Below are 24,098 nucleotides of genomic sequence, written 5' to 3'. Positions count from 1 at the left end.
GTTGGGGGTTTGCAGCAGCTTTCTTGGGCAGGTGAAAATTAAGTACCTTCACAGACACAGAAACAAAAGTGTAAAGAGAACAGGGATAGGCAGCTTTAGTTCTATAGTCTGCATATCTGTGCCTACTACCTCAGACACAGATGATGAAAAGAAGTCACCAATGCCAGTAGCGTGGCCTATGGGATGGAGCTCTCACAGATAGGGTTGATTCACGCATCTAAGTATGTCAAAGAGCTGCCTTGCCACTCCAGCCCATGAGGATGTGCACCAAAGGTCTCATTTACCAAATTTGGGTTGGGGACCCACCCCAGACACCCTGAAATCCAGAATCTACCGTGTCTCGATCTTGGAACTCCCAGGCTTCAAAACAAGTAAGTTTCTGTCTTTTTTAGGACAGCCTATCAATGACATTTTCTTAAAGTCCCTCTCTTTCCACAAAAGACAACCAATGGGCTTTTGATTCGTGATCCAGTTCTGCGATATGACAGTTGTATTTTTTAAAGCTAATTATTGAACTCACTCTTCATCAGATTCCTTATATTAAAAAGTTAACATAATCAGAAAATAAAAACAAGACAACATCAGAAATTCACCTTATCCCTAAATGTGATGTTCTTGTCAAACCCCTTCTCAAGGTTTAATAATCTAGGAGAGAGAGGAAAAGGAAGCAGAGATTTAAGAGTCAGAGGTGGATGGCTCCAAAGGAACAGCATCTTCCAAATACCACAGGGTTGATGTCCATATGAACTAATAGAGACTGACAGCCTATAGAAGACCCGTGCAAGGCCAAATCCCACTCCCAATCGAAACTATTTGCAGCTAATATTTCCTTTGGAAAATTAGGCCATATTCCTGGCTGGTGAGCCGGGTGGCTCTGGTCTGAGGACCCTGACACTTGCACCGCAGGCCTGCTGGCCAGTGGCATACTCAGTTCAGCCAGAGAGCTAGAGCCAGGCTGCGCGTGCAGACAGGGATGGGTGCAGGCCCTGTGGGATGAACTGAGGCAGGGCGTGGTGTGTTGCCCAGCTCCCTACTTGGAGCATAGCTTGCCTTTTTTATCTCTACGTAAGGAAATCAGTTTTCTCCAGGACATATTAACTACACTCAACGGCAGGCCCCATGATAGCACTAAAAATAGCTCGATGTTTGTGGGTGTGTGCTTTTTTTTGTCTTGTTTGGGTATTTTTGATATTTTGGCTTTGTTTTGATTTTTTTATTTAATTAGAAAGAGAAAGAAGATGAAATTGGATGGGTACGGAGCTGGGGAGAATCTGGAAAAGAATTGGGGAAGGAAAAAATACAAACAAAACATATCATATAAAAAAGACATTAAAATAATGAAAACTTTAAAAGGATTGGGATAAAAATATATGAAGTCTAAATAAGATAGTTGGAACCAAATATATTAAGTTACTAACAATCGTATAAATATTAAAGCCATATACAATGACAAAACAATTTGGATCTTTTGTAGACCAACGGAGCACAAGCACTCTCTCAAGAAGCATGTTGTTGTGTGCCAGTTAATAACGGGAACCAAATTTATAGCTTTCCCTTTAACTTCAGATTTGGAGTTATCAGCCATAAAAAGCACATTCTGTGATCTTTAGGTTCATAAGCAACCCTATGCAGGGAAGGCAAGCAGTTGTAGGCAGGAGCAGGGATATGGTGAGGGGCGGGGCCAGAAGATCGGGGCGGGGCCGCGTCTCTGGGCGTGGCCACGTCTTGGGGGCGGGGCCGCGTCTCGAAAGCACGCCCTGGACGTGCCCACGCCGTCCCATCTCTCCCCGCTGTAGCCCTGTCAACTTGCGGGCCGCACGCAACAGGCCGTGCCGGGTGAGTGTGGCGGTCCTGGTTGTACCGTGCTGTACCGCGTGTGGGCCTCGGGTCGGACTGAGAAGTTCAGTTCCGGAGGGTTCAGACCTGGCGGGTTAGCCGGGTGGCTGAGGGATGGGGACCCGGCCACGAGCCCCGCGGGCCCGGTGGCGGGCAGCACAAGCGAGTTCGGCCGGCGAGCTAGAGCCTGGCTACGAGCGCAGTCGGTGAGGGGCGGGGACCACGTGCGGCGGACTGAAGCGGGGCGCGGGGACTGTCGCCCAGCTTCTGACTTGGGGCGTAGCTTGCTTTTTATTTTATTTTTTAATCTCCACGGGAGTAGGACTACCTGCCTGACTCCAGGGTGTCCAACAGGTGACTATAGTTTAGGAAGTCCACCAGCATTCATTATATGAACTTCCGGCGCCGCGAGTAGGGGTTCACCTTATTATACCTTGCTGCTTCTAACTTTAGGGCTGCATCTCTTGTGACCTCACGGCCCCCAAACACACTTGATTCTCGTATGCTGTTTGTATAAAGCTCCAAAACATAACTGCCATTCAGTGAGACATCTCTGAATTAATGAAAACTTTTCTGTGTGCTGAAGACAGTTACTTTCAGGTTAGCCTGGTGATCTTGTTACAAGCAATGTATAATTAAAAATATTTCACCGTTTTATTTATTTTTTTATGTGTAGATGCACACATGCTATGGTGTGCTGGGTAGAGGTTAGTGGTCACTTGGAGGAAATCCTTTCCTTCCATTATGTGGGTCTAGGAGAATAAACTAGGTGGTCAGGGTTGGTATCAGGTGTCTTTACTGACTCCCGGGCCCATAGTGTATAACTGTTGTCACTTGTGATTAATTGAGCAAGTTCTGTCTAGTGTTCTCTAGGTTAGTGGGCCTAAAATTCCTTAATGAAGGACTTCTGTGAATGTATATTTCTACCTCCAGCCTTAGAAGTGGTAATCCACTAGGCCGGATGTGCAACTAGAAATTTACATGTTAAAAGCTTTGTTGGGAAATACTCCAAACATGGAGAGTTCCCTCCCAGGGCTGCTAGTGAGTATTGATATCTGTGGTTACAGAACAACAAACAGTCCTTGATTGTGCAAGCCCTCCTGTCTTTCCAAAGTGTTATTTTGTAGATTTTGTTGTTTGGGGGTTTTTTGATTTGTTTTGGGTTTTTTTTTTTTTTTTTTTTTTTTTTTTTTAGTTTAGTTTAGTTTTGTTTGTTTTGGAAGTTAAGTAAGGCTTTTGAGAATTTGCTAAGAAGAAAAAGTGAAGAAAAAAATTGACTGTTTTGGCAAGGTAGACGCTCTTTTGACTTCTTGTCATTAAATTTTACCATGGGAAAACTACGGTGCCCTAAAATGTAGATTCTTAAGTTTGTCGACAATAGTTAAGAGGGCCAACATTTATTTTCGTGTTGAATTTATCATTGATACAGCAGTTACCAGTTTATATACTTAAAGTATATTTAAAAAACTCTTTAAGTGCTTTTAAAACAGTGTACTGAAAAACAGTTGCTTTTCAAGCTTCCCCAGCCTCAGGTCTATAGGAAGAAATACTCATTTCTATCTTGGAGGTCCCTGGGGCTTAACAGATAGGTGCTGTACCATTATAGATAAGGCAGCCTCTGGTTTCATTTTCTGTATTTCTTGGAATAAAAGAAGTGTCTTTGTTCCTTCTGTGCTTCTTACTGCATGTGAAATGGTGGTGCAGTTTGGGATAGTTGGAGCTAGGCCTAATTTGGTAGCTATGTGTCTACTCTGCTCCACCCTCCACAGGTTACAAAAAAATGAGTGGTGCAAGTAAGATATAATGTATCTGAGTTTCCAGTTAACTGAGGCTCAGATAATTTCTGTTAACACAGGAGAAAGCAGGTAGTGTAATAGTAGGCAAGGTAGATTCTGTGATTTTGGGGTTGATTTCATTGGTGATTGTAGGTGGGAAAAATGGTTAAGTGGTTTTATTCTTGCTTAAGTATTTTGGGCACTTGAGTCACACCTTCTGGTGAATGGGTGGTTTCATTCTCAGGTTATTCTTAAGGAAACAAGCCTTTCACCTGTGTTTTCCTCTCATCAAAGTGAGCAGTTGTGAAAGTGGGGAGCCTCGATTGAGAAAATGCCCCCCATAAGATCTAGTTGCTATAAGACATTTTCTTAGTGTTTAATGTGTGGGATCACCTCTGGGTTGGCCATGGGTTCTATAATAAAGTAGGCTGAGCAAGCCAGGCAGTAGCATCCCTTCATTGCCTCTGTATCAGCTCCGATCTTCAGGTTGCATCCCTGCTTGAGTTCCTGTCCTTAATTCCTTCGGGGATGAACAGTGATGTGGAAGAATATACCAAATAAACCCTTTCCTCCCCAAGGTGCTTTGGTCATGGTGTTCCATCACAGCAATAGTAACCCTAAATCATTAGGTGCCTTTCGTAATAGAAGTATGACACAGTGGTCTAATAGTTTTACATTAAATGTGAGAGGTTCAGCAGTTTGCTAGGTGAAATGCTAAGCAAATTAGCATAGGAAAAAGGGACATAGGATGAAATCCTGGGATGGCCTGTGCAAGGGTCCAAGGTTCTTTAAATGGAGTCACACTCTGTTCCTCACCTGGTTGTATCAGCAGGTGGAAACAGTTGCAAGGGTATTAGAAACTCAGTGACAGTGAGGGCTGGTGACTGTCTAGGCAGCCTCTGCTTGGCATATACCCTCAGAAGAGTACATGTACCAGCTTTCAGTGTCTCTGTGATGGGTGCATGTTTAGGCATCTGTTTTTATTTAATGGCAGTAAAAACTCTCCAAAAATCTCAATTGCCAATATTAGCCACAAGTTGACTTTTTTTTTTAAAGAACAGGAGTTATAGCCTCCTTTCTTAACTGTATACATAGATTGTCTTCCTATTTTGTATTTCCATGTCTCTTCGGAATCCCAGATATGACAGTTCATCTCACCAACACTTTGATTGCTTGGGTTAAAAAATCAGCCTGTTCTATTTAAATTAAAAGTGGTATACAAGATATTCTCAGAAATTTTGTCTCATTGAACACTGTCTTAGTTTGGGTTTTACTGCTGTGAACAGACACCATGACCAAGGCAGTTCTTACAAGGGTAACATTTAACTGGGGCTGGCTTACAGGTTCAGAGGTTCAGTCCATTATCACCAAGACGGGTAACATGGCAGCATCCAGGCAGGCATGGCGCAGGAGGAGCTGAGAGTTCTGTATCTACATCTGAAGGCTGCTAAGGAGAAGACTGGTTTCTAGGCAGCTAGGATGAGGAATATCAGTTTATAAGGGAGATAACAGTGACACACCTACTCAAACAAAGCCACACCTCCTAAAGTGTCACTCCCTGGGCCAAGCATATGCAGACCGTCTCAAGCACATATTTTAACACTAGTTTTGTCTTTTTTATAGGCCATCTTCAGTTCCTACTCTGTAGTGTTTGTGTCTGTTATTTGTCACTGCCATGGTTCTCTGATTTTTGAAAGAACCGAGTTCCTTGGCGTTACAAATTTAGACACAAAAACGAGACCCTTAGAGGGTTTGTTCAGTTTCTACTTGCTAATTTGTTGAGTTTGCATCTTGGTTGCTTTTTAAAGACTGTTAGTTGTTGCAGATCATTCTAGAACTTCCTAGAGCAGAATTCTCCTTCTGATCAGTCCACAGTGCTGCCAAAATGCTGCTCCACATTTGATGAGAGGGAAAGACCGCTTTCTTGAAATTCTGCTAACTCCATGCAGTAGGAAGTCATAGCATTTTGAGTTACTGATCTTGAGGAAAATTTGGTATTTTATAAGCACTGTGATTCTCAGCCTTCTTTGGCAACAAGGCATTTGTTAGGAATCAGAGGAACAGAACCTCTTCTCAGAATAAGAAAGAAAAAAGAGAAGTTATACAGTTTGAACATCTAATCTAAACATGTGAAATCTGACTTCTGAGTACCAGTATGCCATAAGTTAAAAAGAATTCCAAACCTTATTTGGAGGCACATGAAAAGCAGGCATAAAATTACCCCAGCTGTGTCTTTAAGGTATATATGAACATAAATGAATTATGAAATTTGTTTTGGTTTTGATTTTAGTTAGTATTCCTCCTCCCCAACCCACCCCCCAAATCTCAAGTTTTTGCACTAACAGCTTAGTTGCTAGCCTCTGGCACTCCCGGGTGGACTCTTTGGGGCCTGATAGAAGAAAGTTAGGTCATGGAATGGTACTCTTGTAGGGAATGCTGGTACCCTGGTCTTTTCTTTTTGCCTCCCTGTGATCATGAGGTAACTGTGCTGTCACTTCCTCTTGGTGGTGACATTGAGACTCTCCACAAGATAACAGAACTATCTAGTGGAATAAGACCCTGGAACTGAGCCAAAATAAATTCTTCCTACTTTAGCTGGTTATCAAGTACATAATTTCAAGTTTACACTATGTGGTGGTATATCATATATGTGCAGGCATTGCAAAATCAATGGAGGATATAGTTCTGACTAATGTGGGGTTCTAAAAAGATGAAATGGACACTTCTGGTCCCAAATACTTTTGCAAATTTTGTATTGTGAATATTTGTATGATTTGGATTACGGTTCTTGAACCTACATGAGGGAAACCTATATAAGTGTCAGGATTTATAGTTTGTGGGTGTTTGAGAATGTTGGTCCTCTTGCTACCCAGATGTGTGCCACAGACCAGCAGTATTGTCACTGTGGGTATCTGTCCACTTGATGCCCCAGTGTCTTTTGTGCGTGTTAAATTGGAGAAGTTCTGTGTTGGAGGCTAATGATGTTGGTAATTGATGTCTTGTTCCAGTTAAACGGTTAGATTTTTTTTTTTTTTTTTTTTTTTTTTGAAGATCTGTCCTTAACCCGATTTTAACCTTCGTTTTCAAAGCCCTTAATTACTTTTTTTAATGGGTGGAGAGGGTGTTACTCCATGGTGACAGTTATCAAGCATTTGAAAAGTGGAATTTACAGTGTTTGTCATCCCATTCCAGCCACCAGGTGCCGCCACTGGCCCAGAGCACGTTGGCTTCTGCCTGGGAAGGTTTTCTGTGTTGTGTTGAGCAGCACCTGGCAGCAGAGAGCTGTTACAGAGTTCATCTAACTAGATTCAGGACCAGCCAAATTCAAGATTTTTGGCTTTGCCATTTCAATGGCCATAGGCTTAACTTTTGAATAAGAAACGATGAGAGAGTTGAATGATTTAATTTGGGATAATCAAGTCTCCTAATTAATACCGATTATACATAAGACAGTTGTGTTCTCCTTTAGAAGGATGTACAAACTGAGCTGTTTAAGGTTGAAGCATCTTGGACTAAATGACACTGTCTTAAGGCTGTCTTATCCTGGAGGATGTAGTTCTGACTATTGTGGGGTTCTCAAAGAGATGAAATGGTCATGCATGCATGGTGCATGTGCATTCCTGCAAACCTGACAATTTCTTATTCTTTTGGTAGGTTTGAATTTCCTTCCTACTTGTGAACAATGCCAAAAAAACTGAAGCCCACAGGGGATGAGAACAAAGAAGAGTCTGTTCCTTGCAAGCAGGTGAAGAAGGAACTGCCTGATAAGCTTTCTGTATTAAACTTTGACAGACCCAGTAGTTTCTTTGAAAGTTTAATCTCACCCATCAAAGTAGAGGCTTTTTTCAAGGAATTCTGGGAACAAAAGCCCCTTCTCATTCAGAGGGATGACCCTTCACTGGCCAAGTATTACCAGTCTCTGTTCAGCCTCTCAGATCTGAAGAGTCTCTGCAATCAAGGGCTATACTATGGAAGAGATGTGAATGTCTGCCGGTGCATCCATGGGAAGAAGAAGGTTTTAAATAAGAATGGCAAAGCACAGTTTTTTCAGCTGAGAAAAGATTTTGATCAGAAAAGGGCAACAATTCAGTTTCACCAACCACAGAGATTTAAGGTAAGATTCTCCCCATGGCAGAATTCTCAGACATATGAAAGCAGTAGCGTGTGGCCACACCTCAGTTTAAGATTAAATGTCTGCTTTGATGATGGAGATCATTTTAAGAATACATATAGTTCATTTGGTCTTTAAATACATTTGAACTTGGAAGAATCTGATTGGGGGGCAGGGTGTGGTGTGCTCACACATGCAAGCATGTGTGGAGGACAGAAAAGGATGTTGGGTGTCTTCCTATGTTACTTTCAACGTTATATTTTGTAATTCGGGTCTTCCACTGAACCTGGAACTAACCATTTGTTTAGATGGGGAAGTCAGTGAGCTCCAGGGATCCAGCCATTCTACTCCCCTATTCCCACACCCCTATTTCTCACTCCCCTACTTCTCACTCCCCTATTTCCCACTCCCCTACTTCTCAGTACTAACATTACAGACATTTTGCTACTTCAGCTTTTATGTGGGTACTAAGGACCTAACCTTAGGTCCTTCTGCTTGCCCATCAGGTGTTCTTCTTACCCACTAAGTCATCTTCCCAGTACCCGTTCAGATGTTTTAAATCTCTAGCATTCATAGGTGGATGTCTTAAGTATCATAGAGCTATAGAACTCAGACTCAAGTTTCTAACCTTACTAAAATAATAATGCATTTTTAGAATGTATTTAGTGGGCTTATTTATTTTTATGCATGGTAAGGATCTCTGTGCTGTCCTATTGCTGTACTTTAAGGGACATGGTAGCACCGAGGTGAGACTTGAGGTTAATTTTCTTTCCTGTCTGTATCTCTCCAAGTGGTGGCTTTGGGGCTGTGAACAGATGCTATATCAGATATCCAAGAAAGACTTGTTAACTTACGTTAACGTAAGTTATTAAACAGAACTTGTGACATTGAGGGGTTAAGTCCTGGAATAGCTCCTGGGTGACCATCATAAGTGAAGATAGCATCCTTTTATGAATAAAGCACAATCACTGAACTTGTAACTGCAGCTTCAGCCAACATGGTTTGACTCTATTGTTGTTAATAATCACAGTTTGAAGATGCAAAACTCAGAGGACCAAGATAAATGGGAAAGCTACAGAACTGTAGTATTTTGAGTAATCTTTAAGAAAATAGAAGAATTTCTCAGTTACATACCAGGGTTTTTTTTTTTTTTTTTTTTTTTTTTTGGTTTTTTGTCTCTTAGCCATATCAGGAGGCATAAAGTTACCTATACATTCCTAAATGATCTCTTGGGACAATAAAGAACAAGAGTCAAGGCCTGGCTTCCCAGTGGTGCCAGATATTAAGTAATAGAGAGCCAGGTCCTGTAGCCCGTTTCCAAAATAAATTAGGCTCTTTGGGAGCTCTGTTAACTCAGAGGCTATTAAGTTATGTTTCCTGTGGTAAGGAAAACCTCTGCAATCTATAAATAGGGAAACCCAGTGGTCTTCATTCATAAAGATGTCTCTCAAAGCTTTTTCCATGTTGACCCAGTTCGGCCCCACTGTTCTCACTCAGTACTAGATCCGTACAGGCCAGTGGTAGGCCTGACTCTCAAGCCTTACTCACTAGTGTTCTCAGCAAACCTAATGTTTACACCATACTACCTCTATGACAGTCACTGCGAGCTCATTTGTATTTTTTTTTTAAGATTTACTTATTTTATTTACATGAGTACACTGTAGCTGTCTTCAGACACACTAGAAGAGGGCATCAGATCTCATTATAGATGGTTGTGAGCCACCATGTGTTTGCTGGGATTTGAACTCAGGACCTCTGGAAGAGCAGTCAGCACTATTAACCGATAAGCCATCTCTTCAGCCCAAGTTCATTTGTATTAAAGCTTTAGTCTCTGTCTGTTTAGAGTGGGTATCTTAGTGTTTCCATTGCTGTGGAGAGACACCATTACCACAGCAACTATAAAGGGCAACATTTAATTGGGTCTGGCTTACAGGTCAGAGGTTTAGTTACTTTTGGTCATGAGGGGAAGCATGACAGCATACAGGCAGACATGGTGCTGGAGAGGTAGTTGGAGAGGTCTATATCTGGATCAGCAGGCAACAGAAGAGAGAGTGACACTGAGCCCTGGTTGAGCATCTTAAACATCATAACTCACCCCCAAGGGACATAATTATTTCAACAAGGCCACACCTAATAAGTGCCACTCTGGTATGAGTTTATGGAGGCCATTTTTATTCAGACTGCCACCATAGTAGGTGACTTGTTTTGAAGGTATGGATTCTGGAGCTGGACTCCCCAGATTGGAATCTTGGATTGGTTAATGGGTGTGTGCTTTTCTGCTTCAGTTTTCTCACTTATAAACTGGTATTGATGATCTTGCCCGCCCTGTGAGACAGGATTGTAATGGAGGGTATTCAGTTATCAGGGTAAGCATTTAGGAGGTAGGATATGTTGTTATCTTCAAGGCCCACTTGTGACTTCTTCCTACCTGACTCTGGTAATTGATCTTTCTCAGCTTTAGAGTTGATGAGTCACTCAAGGGGGTCATTTTTTTCCCCTTTAGCATAGCAGCTTTATTAGTAATAGCCAGAAACTAGAAATGATCCCAATGCCTCTCTATCCAAGAATGGATACTGAAAATGTGGTTCATTTACATAATGGAACACTATTCAGCTATTAAAAAACAAGGCCATCATGAATTTTGCAGGTAAATAACATCCCAAGTAAGGCAACCCAGAGCCAAAAGCATTGTATGTGTGCACTTAGAAGCTGACATTAGTCAAATAAAATATAGGGTATCCATGCTATACTCCACAGACTCAAAGAAACAAGCAAGGGGGAAGGTCCAAGGAGGATGCTTGAATCTCACTTAGAAAGGTGAATAAAATAGTCATAGGAATTAGATAGATGTAACTCTTTGGGAGAGTGATTAGGGAGGAGAACGGGGTGGGGAGGGGTGTGTGTGTCATGATCAGGCTTGGGGAGAGACAAAAGAGAGGGCCAGATGGCCAGGAGAATGAATGGAAATCGGTGGTTGGCATGGGTGGATGGTTGGGGGTATCTCTAGGATGTGCCAGAAACCTTGGATAAGCGAGTCTGTTGAGGTGACCCTAGTTGAGACTCCTAACAGTGGGGATATGGAACTTGAAGTGGCCACCTCGTATAGCCAGGCAGTACTCCCAGTGGAGTCATAAGGACACCAACCCACCTGTGTTAGTCAGGGTTCTCTAGAGTCACAGTACATATGGTAGTCTCTATATAGTAAGGGAATTTGTTGGTGACTTAGTCTGTAGTCCAGCTCCCCAACAACAGTCAGCAGCTGTGAATGGAAATCCAAGGATCTAGCAGTTGCTCAGTCCCACAAGACAAGCAGGCAAAGAGAGGGAGACTTCTTCCAATGTCCTTATGTAGGTCTCCAACAGAAGGTGTGGCCCACATTAAGGGTGTGTACCACCACACCAGGTACTTGCTTTGTCCCAGATGATCTTGAACTCAGAAATGTCCTTCCGTTAGTGTCCTAAGATTCATAGCCACTATGCTCCCACTCAAGGGAGTCTTACTCAGCTTGCTCCCAGTCCTCTGTGCCCTTCCCAGGTTGTCATTTCTGCTCCTCTGGCTTTAAATAATTGTCAGGAGTTCCCAAATGTAAATTCTGAACTTTACTTTCTTTAGAGCTTCAAACTGACTTCAGAACAACACCGGAGGAAACCATAACATCCCAAAATTAATATTTCCAGCTTAGAACATTTTTTATCCTCCTAAAAACTGTGTGGGGGGGTGAAGATAGAGCCTGCAGATACACACACACACCTGCATGCTACACCTGTGTGTGTGTGTGTGTGTGTGTGTGTGTGTGTGTGTGTGTGTGCACATGTAAAGACCAGTGGGGTGTGTGTGTGTGTACACATGTAAAGGCCAGAGAATCTCTTTCCATTGATGTCTCTTTTTTAGTGGCAGGACCTGTCACTGAACCTGGATCTCCCCACTTAGACTAGACTGTCACTGCCTTCCTAGAGCTGGAGTTAAAGGCTTGCAGAGTGGGTGCTGGGAATTCAAGCTCAGCTCTTTGTATCTATGTGGGAGGTACTTTACTGGCTGAGCTGCTTGCCAGCCCCTGAAAACTTTTTCAGTTCTCTTTCTCCAGCTCAGTAAATGGAAGTAAGCAGTCATGGATCAAGCCAAGAAGCAGCTCGTTTCTCTTCTCTTCCTTTGTTCCCTTAGCCCTCTTCAATTCCACAGTGTCCCCACCTTTCTTCTGTTTATTCCTTGCTTGTGTTGCTTTATCATAGCTTCCAAATTAGTCTCTTGAATTTCTGCAGTCCAGTCTGTACACCAGAGTGAATGCAAACCTTAAAGGTGTAAATTAACTTGTTTCTTCTTCCAGTTTCTCATTTACCTGCTCACATCGGTTAGATTACCTGGATTGTGCACACTGCAGAAATTACTGAGGAGACTTACTGTTTAATTGCCTGCCCCATAGAATTGTGCAGCAGAGACATCCTAATTGAATTTGTTTTATTTTCTATTCACATTGTTTATCATTTTTCTTTGTCAAAGGATGAGCTCTGGAGAATCCAGGAAAAGCTGGAATGTTACTTTGGCTCCTTAGTAGGCTCGAATGTGTACATGACTCCTGCAGGATCTCAGGGTCTCCCTCCACATTATGATGATGTTGAGGTAAGAGTGTCTTAGTCAGGGTTCCTATCCCTGCACAAAACATGACTGAGAAGCAGGTTGGGGAGGAAAGGGTTTATTCAGCTTACACTTTACACATTGCTGTTCATCAACAGAGGAAGTCAGGACTGGAACTCAAGCAGGTCATGAAGCAGGAGCTGATGCAAAGGCCATGGAGGGATGTCACTTACTGGCTTGCTCCCCCTGGCTTACTCAGCTTGCTTTCTTATAGAGCCACAGTGGGCTGGACCCCCCCCCCCCCCCATCACTAGTTGAGAAAATGCCTTACAGCTGGATCTCATGGAGGTATTCTCTCAACCGAGGCTCCTTTCTCTGTGATAACTCCAGCTTGTGTCAAGTTGACACAAAAGAGAAGAAATTCATTGTCCAGGCTGGAAAGAACAGACTGCTGAGAGCCAGACTTGCTCAGTTGTCAGGGTTGTGTTCATCACTCTTGGGTACTCTTAGACAAGACCTGTGGCTGTTCTTCTGGGTTCTTCCTGAAGATCCTGACTTCGTCTCTATTTCCGGATGCCTGAAGACCGGTGTCACAGGAACATTGCTGATGAAAGAGTCACATGGTCTTTAGAAATAGGGTTGTAACTTATTTATAAAAGGCTAATTGACTTAAAAAAAATACAAAGTGAGGGAGATCACAGATAGTTCTTACATTTCTTTCACTTTGTCCATTTTCAGTGGCTGCGAACAATCTGTGTATTCTTCCCACTTGTGAAAGACTTGGTGCAGCTTGAATGAAGGTCCAGGTTCCACTGAATCCCTGGCATTTCATTCTCATGTGGCTTCTAGTAGTTTTCCTATAAACTTACACAAGGTGTGAACGCAGATTTAACAGAATCCCCTTTTCATTCCTCTGAAAACTTTGAGATACATACATTGTCCAAAATGGTTTTTTAAATATTCTTACTAGAAGAGTAAGATAGTTTTAGCCAAATGAAAGCTTTTTTAAATAAAGAACAAAACTATAATGTTTGTTTTAATGTAAGCTTTGGGGCATTTACTTGTATCAGATTTTTTTTTTATCAGAGATTATGGCTTTCAAATGCCCAGCTGACAGGAGATGTAAAAGCTAGTAGACTATATGAAGAACTCAGCCATGTCTCAAAAAGTGACAAGAATTAATGTCCAACACCAGGATTCCTCATTACCTGCTTAAAAATTACTAGGAGTGGCAGCTAATCTCTGTATAATAAAATGCATTTCTCTTGCATGTTCTAGAAGCTCCCAGGTTGTCAGGAAGCTTTCTGATACTCCCTGTGGCTTCTTGTAGGTTTTTATCCTGCAGCTGCAGGGAAAGAAACACTGGCGCCTGTACTCCCCAACTGTGCCCCTGGCACACGAGTACAGTGTGGAGCCTGAGGACCGGATTGGCACACCAACACATGACTTCCTGCTGAAGGTATGGGTTGTCTTGTATTCATTTTCTAAAAAAAACATGTTTCCATGTATGATACAGATAGAAATAAATTTAATTCAATGAATCCACATTTAAATCAGTAGTCAGTATATAAGGGAGCACGGTGATGTCTTTCTTTTCTTGGTAGGAATTTCAGTACCACCTTTTTTTCTTCCTGATAGTGTAGTTCCTACCTTCCCAACATAGACTTATTATGTGAGTAGGAGCTAGCAAAGTGCTTGTGGCTTCTTCCTCAAGGGAGCCACGTAGCTTAACCATAAATTGTTTCTTGAGCATCTTGATCCAGTTAGTTTGGATGGGAACATATCAGAGTCAGTCAGGAGATGATCTTGAGAAAAGGATGTAGAGAGACAGGAATAGCTTCATAAATAAGCTTCATGCCCTTGTTTAGAAAGCATACGTTTCTTCAGTGCAATATAAACAATCAAACTAGAGCATTTCAAAGATTCTTATGTTGGAACTATTGTGTGTGACTATCTTCTCATCTTTAGGGATACCAAGCCTAATTCGTATCTCTGCCTATATCCCATTCAGAGTGCAGTGCTAATGTGCTGCTCACATGCTACCCTGTGGTGGGGCCCATAAACCAAAGGTTTCTCAGTAGGCCCCTTCAAATGGACTCGTGAGAAAATACCCCTAATCAAGGGAATTTATAAAAGAAAGCACTTAATTGGGCTATGATACAGAGAGTTAGAGTCCATGATGGTGGAGTGAAGGCATGGTTGGCAGGAATAGATGAGAGTTCACACTCATCCTGCAAACAGGCAGAGTATATTGGGGCAGGCAGAAGACTTTCGAAACCTCAAGCCTGCCTCTAGCGACATACCTCCAACAGGACTGCACCTTCTAATCCTTCTAAGCACAACCACTAACTGGAAACCAATGTTCAAACATAGGAGCCTATATGGGCCATTCTTTTTTATAGGACCACACTCTGAGGAAGAAATAGGGGGCTTCAATGAGAATTCCAAAGCCCTATCAACCTTCCCCTATTCTACTGCTAACTTATGTTAGTGTGGGTTTCAGGGTGCAGAAGAGGAGCCCTTTACTCTTCCTGGGGGTGTGGGAGATTTAGAGTTCATTTAAGCTGAAGTCACTTAACTGCAGTGCCCTTGAGCAAAAAAAAAATTATCTAAATCAAGGGATCATAATTTTTACTTTGCAGTCTGGGAATTGAAATATACCATGTTAATGATTCCTTTACAATCAAATTCTTTGGGTGAAATGTCAGTCTTTTGTTGGCACAGTGATTGTTATAATAACACAGATCTAATTTGTAATAGTTCCAAGGGTCAGAAATCTTAAGTTGGCTTCACTGTTGGGAGAACTTCATTTCTTCTGGGGAAAATCTGCCTCCTTGTCTTCCCCAAAGACTTGGGGGCAATTATCCAATTCCTGTGGAATGAATGAAGTATGTCTGTGAAGGCCTCACTTAGGGTAGCAACAAAACTATAAACAATGGGTGTAATCATAAAAATGTTTATTTGCTTGAAGAACTGCTATTTTTCTGTCATTTTAGGGTCATTCATAGCAAATGAGCAGCCATGCAAGCCTTAAGAATACATTACTCTACACTACACACACACACACACACACACACACACACACACACACACACACACACATATTAATCTGTGTTCTGCAGTGTATGCTTTGTTGAGATAGGCTCTGAGTAGCATGGGTATAATCCTCTTGGGGAGATCTAAGAACAATTCTCAGGAGATGAGGACTTGGCAGTGGCTGTAATAAAACCATACCCCATGCTTCTCCAACACTTGGAAACAGCATTTCCTTAATCTTCTGAATAATGCTGTAGGCTTTGGAGCTCTTGTCCCATTTCAGATGAGAGTCTAAGGCTAAGGCAGCTAAGCAGGTTGCACTGGTCCTGTGACTGAAGCCCTAACTTAAACAGAGGGAGAGAGTAGCCACCCCGGGAGCAGGGTGTTCCTTTTTGGATCTTAGTTCTGTGAGGGTAGTTTCAGGTATGTCTGGTGTCACCCTGAAAAAAAGGATACCACCTGAGTCCCGCACACAGACTGTCCCTGAGATGTGTAGTGATTTCTATAATGGAGTTATATTTCTATAAACTCAAAGCATGTTTATCTTCTTAAAGATGAGACTGTGCTATGTACTTAACTCTTCTGTTCTTCCTTTAGCCTGGTGATTTGTTGTACTTCCCCAGAGGGACCATTCATCAGGCAGAAACTCCTTCAGGCCTGGCCCACTCTATTCACCTGACTATTAGCACCTACCAGAACAAGTAAGGCCTTTGCTTCCTAACCTAGTGTTTTAGGACAGCTCTGAGATAATGGCCCAAAGCAGCCACATTCAGGACAGACCTGAGGAAGTTACCTGCTACCTCTTAATTCTCTTGCTGACTCCCTCCATATTTCTTTGATATGTCCCCATGTGCGATTGGCCTGTCTGGATATTCTGTGAACATTGTATATATCTTCCCCTCCTTCTCTCTCTCTCTTTACAAACACATACACACACACACACACACACACACACACACACACACACGGATACTTCACAATACCTAAATAGAAGATAGAGGGTCCCTTAGAAAGGCAAGGAGAAGCAAAGCAAAGAGAAAACCTGTAACTCTGGGTATATCGGAGTAAGTTTTTAAAGAGACACTTGGAACTTGGAGTGATGTGCTCAGCTCAGTTTGGGTATCAGGAATAGGTTCAGAGAAGACATGACATATAGCTCAGTGAGTCTTAATGGATGCTTAAGTAGGGTTGGGTCAGAAGGTCATAGTGGGTAGGAGAAGGCAGTTCAGGACCAGGAGGCATCAAGTCCCTCCTGCTGAAAAGCAGGATATTATAAAATGTGTATGTATATAGTAAGTGTATCTTCTTTCTCATGACTGCTCTGTGAAAGTCACCCATGTTCAAATTTACTGGGAGTTATCCTGCCTGGGTTAGTGCCATTTACACACAATGGAAGGCATAAATTTTTAGGTTTGGAAAGTACTTTGTCATTCTGATGAGGTAAAGAACAGAGAATCTGAGGCCAGTCAAGGTGAGTAGGGGGTGATAGAGAGGCAGCCTACTGGTAAACGTGCTTACTATGCAAACTGAGGATGTGAGTTGGGATATCGGATCCATGTAAAAGGAAAGGAGTTTGGGATGCTGTGCATGCTCTAGTACTGTTGGACAGCAAGGATAAGAGGGTCACTGGGACAGGGCTCTAGTTTCTGTTAAGAGACTCTGTCTCAGAGGAGTACAAGAGTGATAGAGGACAGACATCAAGTGTCTGGCCTCAGCATAGCATGCACACAGTTGTGTGCCTATTGTCACACTCACACACACACACACACACTCATTCTCACACATGTAGAAAGAAGGGTAGGAATAATCACACATACACACTCATTTTCACACATGCAGAAAGAAGGGTAGGAACAATTGTAGGAGTGAGTCAGAGGAACGGTAAAAGTTCCAGGCTGAAGCATCTGAACCTTAGCAAGAACGTAGGCTGGCCCTCTTAATGTCTGTATCTTCTGGTGCCCCATCATTACTGTCACACAGTTAATAGCTTATTTTCTAATTCTGCTTGGTTACATTGGTGCTTCCATGGTAGAATTTTTGCCTTATTAATTCTGCTTTTTATCTGTTGCCATCTGGTTTTCTTGTGTTGTTTGTTTTGTTTTGTTTTGTTTTTTTCCAGGTTTAAAGATTATTTTATTTTCTGTGGATTATTGCTTGGCTGTGTGTATGTAATGCCTATGCCCTCAGAGGCTCTAAGAGGTTATTGGATTCCTTGGAATTAGAGTTACAGATAATTGGGAACTACCATGTGGTTGTGCTGACAACCAAAACTAGATGCTCAAGAAGTTCTTGTCACCACTCCAAACCTATGTGTGTGTGTGTTTTCTCTTTCCACTGTGGGTTCCAGGGGTCCTAATCAGGCATTCCTGACAGTTGCCATTACTCAACTGATCCATCTTGCCAACCCTGGTCATTTTTACCTACTCTTTTTCCTTTATACCTTGTAGGTGTAATGCTATCAACAATTCTATCCGTTTCCCCTTACCTTAAGCCTATTTGCTTTTGTTTCTGCTGTTAAGTACCTGCTTTGGTTCATCTCTCCTCTTGAAATGAAGATCTGGTAGGCCTCTGAGTCTCATTCAGTTTTTCTTCAGTCATCTGGGGCTAGAGAAGAGTTTTCCAAGTTTCGAGTTGCTGGCCTGGGCTATGGGTGAATACTGTGGCTCATATGCCTAGTCTGGCCTCTGATTTGGATAGGAAATGAAGGAGCTAGAATGGGAGAATGTAATCTGGGAGCCAAACCTCTCAGAGGTGTTCCTGGGCTCTGGACCTGGGCTCCCACTGTAGTAAGGGATTGTACAGCCTTTTCTCAACACCTCTGGAAGAGGCATCCCTGGAATAACTAGGGCCTGCTAATGCCAGAGCAAACCTCCCCAAATTAATATTCTTACCCTTGGAAGAACACTGTTTATCTGCCATCTAATTCCTCTGTGATCTGTTGCCACATGACTTCCACCTAAAACCCTGCAAAGGAACATCTGTTTCCCTTGTCCAGAGGTCTGCTTCTATCCTTCGTAATCAGCAAGAGTGAGGGAAGCTGTGGTGTTAAGTCACACGTCAATATGACACCCAAATAGTGGATACTTTGGGGACGCTGTCTCTAGAGGCTCATGCGTCTTCCTTTGCCACTCTTCAAGGATGGGAAGCAAGAAGGTGTCAGTTTTCCTGACCGAGAAGCAGAAGTCATACTGTGGTTTCTGTTTTCCATGTAGCCCTCAACTTGAAATGTGCTAGTGACATGGGAGAAATAGAAACAAGAAGTGTTTAAAGAAAGCACCTCCAGAGTGTTTTATTTTTCTTACTTAAACTGGTACAGGCTTTGGAAAGAGTCACTTTGACTGCCACGGAGAAGGGAATGAGACAAACCTACCTCAGAAGAGGTGAAGTTAACTGAGCACTGATACTTTCCTCTAGGTCTTATTTTCAGACACTAGCTTGCTCTCTAACCCAGTCAAACCATTATTAGAAGTCAGTCTTGTTTTAAACCATGACTCTGGAGCATGTTTCTCTTAGGATCAGCTTTCCTCTCATTGAGTCAAGTGTGCCATACTGCTGTTCTAGTAGTTACACAGTACAGGGGCCTGTTACCTAAATGTGTTTCTGGTGGACTTGATGCCTGCAAGATTTGTTTATAGTACTTTTACTGAGGGGTGAAATTTCCCATAAAGCTTCCTATAACAGCTGGTTTAATTTGGTCTTCCAAATTCCTTCTTTGTGGCAGAATCTGTTTAATTTTCTGAATTGCTCAGAAATGGGGAAATAGGAACCTAGTTTGCAGTTTTGGGTAGTAATTGGTATTTACATATATTGTTGATTATTAACAACTTTGATTATTTTTATTTTTTTATTGTAGTTCATGGGGAGATTACCTTTCTGACTCCATTTCGGGTCTTGTATTTGACATTGCTAAGGAAGATGTGGCATTAAGAACTGGAATGCCCAGGCGGATGCTCATGGTGAGAACAGAATCAGTTAGAAGCAGCGGGGCACCAGGGAGGCAAATCTGTCCCTTAGGGACACAGGTCCTTCTTCCCAGGTGAAGCAAGCTAGCCTGCTGAGCAGAAGGATGTACACAGCAAATGGAATGTGGTTTCATAGGGGCCATTTATCTGGGGCCATCTTTGACTGTTTTCAGAAGTGTTTTGTGCATTTTCACACAGTAAGATGGGCCAAATAAGTAGTTCAACTAATAAAGATGGCTACAAGCCTATACTGAGCACAGCAGGCATCTAGTTGAAGAAGAGGCACCTGGGCTCAGTGTGCACCTTGGGTTTCCTGATGTTTTCTGCATTTTGGAAAGGAGTTCTCTTTGGCTAGTTCCAGACAGTAAGTCATTTGACTGGGCCTGAGTAGAACAAATGTTGCTTTTATTACCTGAGGCAGTCAGTCACCTAAGGAGAGTGTCTTGCTTTCCAAAGACAGAGCCTGGATAGTATTATAATTCTAAGGATCCACTTTTCCAAGCAAAATTCTAAAAATTGTTCTAGTATATTATATACATATATAGTTTTATAAATGATGGACTATATATGATAAATGTTGCCTATAAGGATGTAATAGGCTTCCATCTCTTAAGGTCCAGGTTGTCCCTCCTCACCATGGAATGACTGGGTTTATGTCAGTGGATGCCAGTATTGGAGTTGAAGCTCAGGACACTTCAGTGAAAACTGTGACCTGAGCAGCTACTTCTAACAGAATCTGGTCAAGGTTCACTTCTTTGCTTCCAGAATGTGGAAACCCCTGCTGAAGTAACAAGGAAGTTGAGTGGCTTTCTGAGGACTCTTGCAGACCAGATCGAGGGCAGAAAAGAACTGCTGTCATCAGATATGAAGAAGGACTTTATCATGCACAGACTCCCTCCTTTCTCTGTGGGAAATGGAACAGAGACGACGGACCCAGGTAGAGCTTGCTCTTTACTATGGGGCCTGGGGGTAATAAGAGACAATGCTTTACTGGCTGATCTCAACTTGGAGCCAATGGGAACAATTTTAAATTTCAAGTGGACAGTATCTCTCCTTAGTGTGTGGCTTTTAGACATGCTGTCCTCATTAACCTCCCAAGTATTTGCAAGAACTTGCCTTGCAGTGTGACAGGAAAGAGAACTCATTTTAGCCGAGGAATGTATCTATTAGTAGTCTTTAGTCATCATGTTTAGAAATGTGGAAGAACTTGACTATTGACATAATCTTGTTAGAATTAAGGCAAGCATGTTAAAGTGTATTACTACTACGGAAAATAAAAGAAAAATTAAAGATAGCATAATAGTCTCCCACGTTGTGGTGAATAACGTGTGATGGGTGGTCTTCCACTGATGGAATTTGAGCTGATAGGTACTTTCAATGCCCAGCACAAGCCACCAAGAACACACTCTCACATTCACAGTTGTTTATCCTGTCTTGTTGCAGTGGGAAAGCTGCACAGTTAAGTTTCTCCATAAAAGGGCATTAGAGTTTCCAGGGTGTGGGCTTAAGCTGAGCATTTGTTTCCAGAGGACTTATGGAGATAAAGCTTTGGTGTGGATTGATGCTGTAAGGAGGTAGGTGGGTCTCTTCTAGACATTTCAGTGAGTGTGAAGAATGTTTGAAACTTAAGTACCTCACGTAAACAGCACCTTCACTCAGGAACCAGGGAGAGAAGTGTTGGGCCACTGATAATGTAAGCACTGTTTTTGTTTTTGTTTGAGTTCAGACCCAGTGCCTGGTGGTACTTTTACATTTTGACCAGTCACAGAATTATCTTGACTGAGAGTAATGTTCTATTACAGTGTTCAAGAGAATGCTGAAACTTAATGCTAACTGGGCTAGCCCTTTTTTCTCAGAGTCATCAGGAATCTTCCCTATAAGTCTCACCTATCACTAGGTGACAACTACTAAAATATAGAAAGTCTCTACTTATGGTAACTCCATGTACATTTTTATTATTCAGTCTTTGAAGGAAATTTTAGAATTTAACTTTGATTACACTTCTTCAGAAAGTCATGTTTTACCAGTAACATATATATCTTTAGGAGAACAGAATTTGCTACATAAATCCCTGCTTAGTTCCAGAATGCTTACCTAATAGTTTCCCTAGTTTAGCCACTACAGTCAATAAGGTTATATATGATTCCTTAATCCCACCCAGATGGTCTTAGAAGGGCAGCTTATTTCTCATGGTGGTTCATTTTCCTACGTCCATTTTAGAAAGAGTAGGCTATGTTTTGTTCTGTGGTGGATCTTAAAGGACACTGTTTCACTTACAGGGACTAAGTTATGTGCCATTGTCACACAGCTCATTCCTTCCAGAGCCCAGATGTAGTAGAGGCTCTGCTTCTATGCAGAAAACAACACGGTTCTTTCCATCCATAGATGGGATTATTTATACTGTTTAATATGGTCTTTGTGTGTGGTGTTAGGATTCGAGTACAGGGCTCTGTGAGTGCTAGGTAAGCTCTCCAGTGAGCCCTACACCTAGCCCTCTAATATACTGTTAACTTACATTATTATTTACCTAATGATATGCCTGTATCACTGTAAGAACGAGGTCTATGGAGGTTGAAAGCTGCACTTTTAATTATCATGATAGATGGAGTGAGTACTCGGAAGAACATGAGCTAAAAGATGCATCACAAGCAAGTTTGAACGTGTTGGTTTTCTTTTTGATGTCTGGCTTTCTGTTCTAGGTGAAAAGTTGCCAAGGTTGGACAGCATAGTAAGACTGCAGTTTAAAGACCACATTGTCCTCACAGTAGGGCCAGATCAGAATCAATCTGTGAGTATCCAGGGGAAGAGATTTCCTCTATTCATTCTATTGCCATGAATCTCAGGTCACTCCAGTAAGGTCATACCGGTCTCACAGTTCCTGTTGGGGATTTAAGGGCCTACCTTTATCCTTAGAATACTCTTGTGTGATTATGTCTGATCTTTGCTTCCTCGTCAACTGCAGGCTACATTGCTCTTTATGAACAACTGAAGACCCCGTTTGAGTTTCCCTGTCCTAGTCCCTGTCATTGTCTGTACTGCAAAAATTCTATAGTGGAGATCATAGAGAAAAACATCTGTATCTCCTAATTTGCCTTTTTATGCGTTGATTCCCCATGGATGATAGGAAAGCTTTCTAAAATTGTATATTTCTGTGACTAGAGAGGTGATTTAGTAGTTAAGAGTACTTGCTCTTCTCCAGAGGACCCAGCTTCAATTCTCAGTGCTCACATGGCAGCTCACAACTGTGTGTGACTCCAGTTCCAGGGCATTTGATGTCCTCTGGGTTCCAGATATGTAGGTGATGTACAGACATACAAGCAGACAAAACACCCATATACATGAAAAGGTTTTGGGGTTTGTTTTGTTTTTTAAGAAAATATATTCTGAGTTGTATCTGGTTTGAAATGAAATTAAATCTCCATTTATTTTTCTAAGCCCTAAACACAGTCTGTGAGGACTATTCCGTGCCTTTTGACTTTACCTAGTAATTCCTAAGCATTGAGGGGCTGCAAGAGGTCAGGCTGTAGCCATCAAGGCTAAGCTTAGAGAAGAATGATGGAAATAAAATCACTAGACTAAGTCTGGGACATTATATGTTTTCTCAGGCATTTAGCTAGTCAGTGACAAGGAATAATAAATGTGTGGAAGACCAAAGAAAAGATTGTGATCTACTACTGAAATTTATGTGGAATTTTTAGTAAACAGCACAGCTTGTATTTCTCAACAGTTGATTACTTCATAACTTTAGTTTGTTCTAGGAATGTCAAACTTTGATAGAATAAATGCAAATGTTTCAAGAAGAAATGGTTACTGATAAGCTGACATAAATCAGGATCTTGAACATGCTAGCTTGTCTCTATTACACTAGTGATTTCGAGTATCAACAGTTGTATTGTAACTCTGTGCCCAGGGCTATAGAATTGAATACATTTTATTTGAGAACCAAGGCTTTAAAGATTTTCATTGGGGCCAGGTATGATGTAGGCCTTCATCCCAGGCCAGCCTGCTGTCTCCCCTACACACCCCAGAAAAATGTTCCTTGATGTTAAATTTAACCCTCCTAGTACTGAAACCCTCAATATTTTTCTTGTTGAAGGATGAAGCTCAACAAAAGATGGTTTACATCTATCATTCTCTAAAGAATGTGAGACAGACACACATGATGGGAAAAGAGGTGGAAGCAGAGGTGTGTTTCAACTGAAAACAAATGTCTTTTCCTGTGGTTTGGGTTGTGGCTGGGACAATGACTTATGACTGAAAGGTAATGTATCTTTTCAGAAGCATTCTTGACCTGCCATTTTACTTGATGGATAGGACAGTTAAGTCAAGTCAGTCAATATTGTGAAGGATGTATTGATAGCAACTTTAAAACTCAAAGTAGGTTGTTGTTGGAGTCTAAGCTTTCATGTGGGAATTGATGACTTTTGTGAATCATCTAATTACAGGTAAAATAGCTTTTCTGAAACAAGTTCCATACTTCTGAAGGATATTAAATATATATACATTGGGACTTGTGTGAGCTTATGCAAAATCCATGAAGTGACTTTATGTATCTATCCTTCAGCTTTTTGGACTTCGCTTTCCTTTATCATATATGGATGCTCTGAAGCAAATCTGGTGTGGATCAACAATTCGTGTTAAGGACCTGAAACTTGACACAGATGAAGAAAAGGAGAACCTGGTAGTGTCTCTCTGGACAGAGTCTTTAATCCAAGTGCTCTAGGGGAGTATTCTGATTAGTACTCTGGCTGGAGGTGGGCTGACATTGACAAGAAGGAGCTGGCTCATGTCCTCAGGGACACGAGA

At 41.9% G+C, this 24,098-nt stretch overlaps 1 protein-coding gene across 1 annotated transcript; it reads left to right on the top strand.

The window, feature by feature from the left end:
* The first annotated feature begins 1,778 nt into the window (after positions 1 to 1,778).
* Positions 1,779 to 24,034, top strand: RIOX2 (ribosomal oxygenase 2). Its single transcript, XM_080919290.1, has 10 exons — positions 1,779 to 1,836; positions 7,266 to 7,725; positions 12,220 to 12,339; positions 13,625 to 13,753; positions 15,928 to 16,031; positions 19,184 to 19,286; positions 20,058 to 20,229; positions 21,992 to 22,080; positions 23,389 to 23,478; positions 23,857 to 24,034. Exons 2-10 carry the CDS (start codon positions 7,294 to 7,296, stop codon positions 24,013 to 24,015), a joined length of 1,398 nt encoding a protein of 465 aa, XP_080775416.1. The 5' UTR covers positions 1,779 to 1,836; positions 7,266 to 7,293; the 3' UTR covers positions 24,016 to 24,034.
* The last annotated feature ends 64 nt before the right edge of the window (positions 24,035 to 24,098 follow it).

This window comes from Micromys minutus, assembly GCF_963924665.1.
Source record: "Micromys minutus genome assembly, chromosome: 7".
NCBI lineage: Eukaryota > Metazoa > Chordata > Mammalia > Rodentia > Muridae > Micromys > Micromys minutus.
Note: the sequence above shows the minus strand (reverse complement) of the source record. Positions and strands in the feature narration are given on the sequence as shown.

Bases quoted from the DNA above. Each gene is read 5' to 3' on its own strand.
- RIOX2 (XM_080919290.1), top strand. From the start codon at position 7,294: ATGCCAAAAAAACTGAAGCCCACAGGGGATGAGAACAAAGAAGAGTCT. The intron at 7,726-12,219 runs GTAAGATTCTCC...TCTTTGTCAAAG, and splicing joins ACCAACCACAGAGATTTAAG to GATGAGCTCTGGAGAATCCA. The intron at 22,081-23,388 runs GTGAGTATCCAG...TTCTTGTTGAAG, and splicing joins GGCCAGATCAGAATCAATCT to GATGAAGCTCAACAAAAGAT.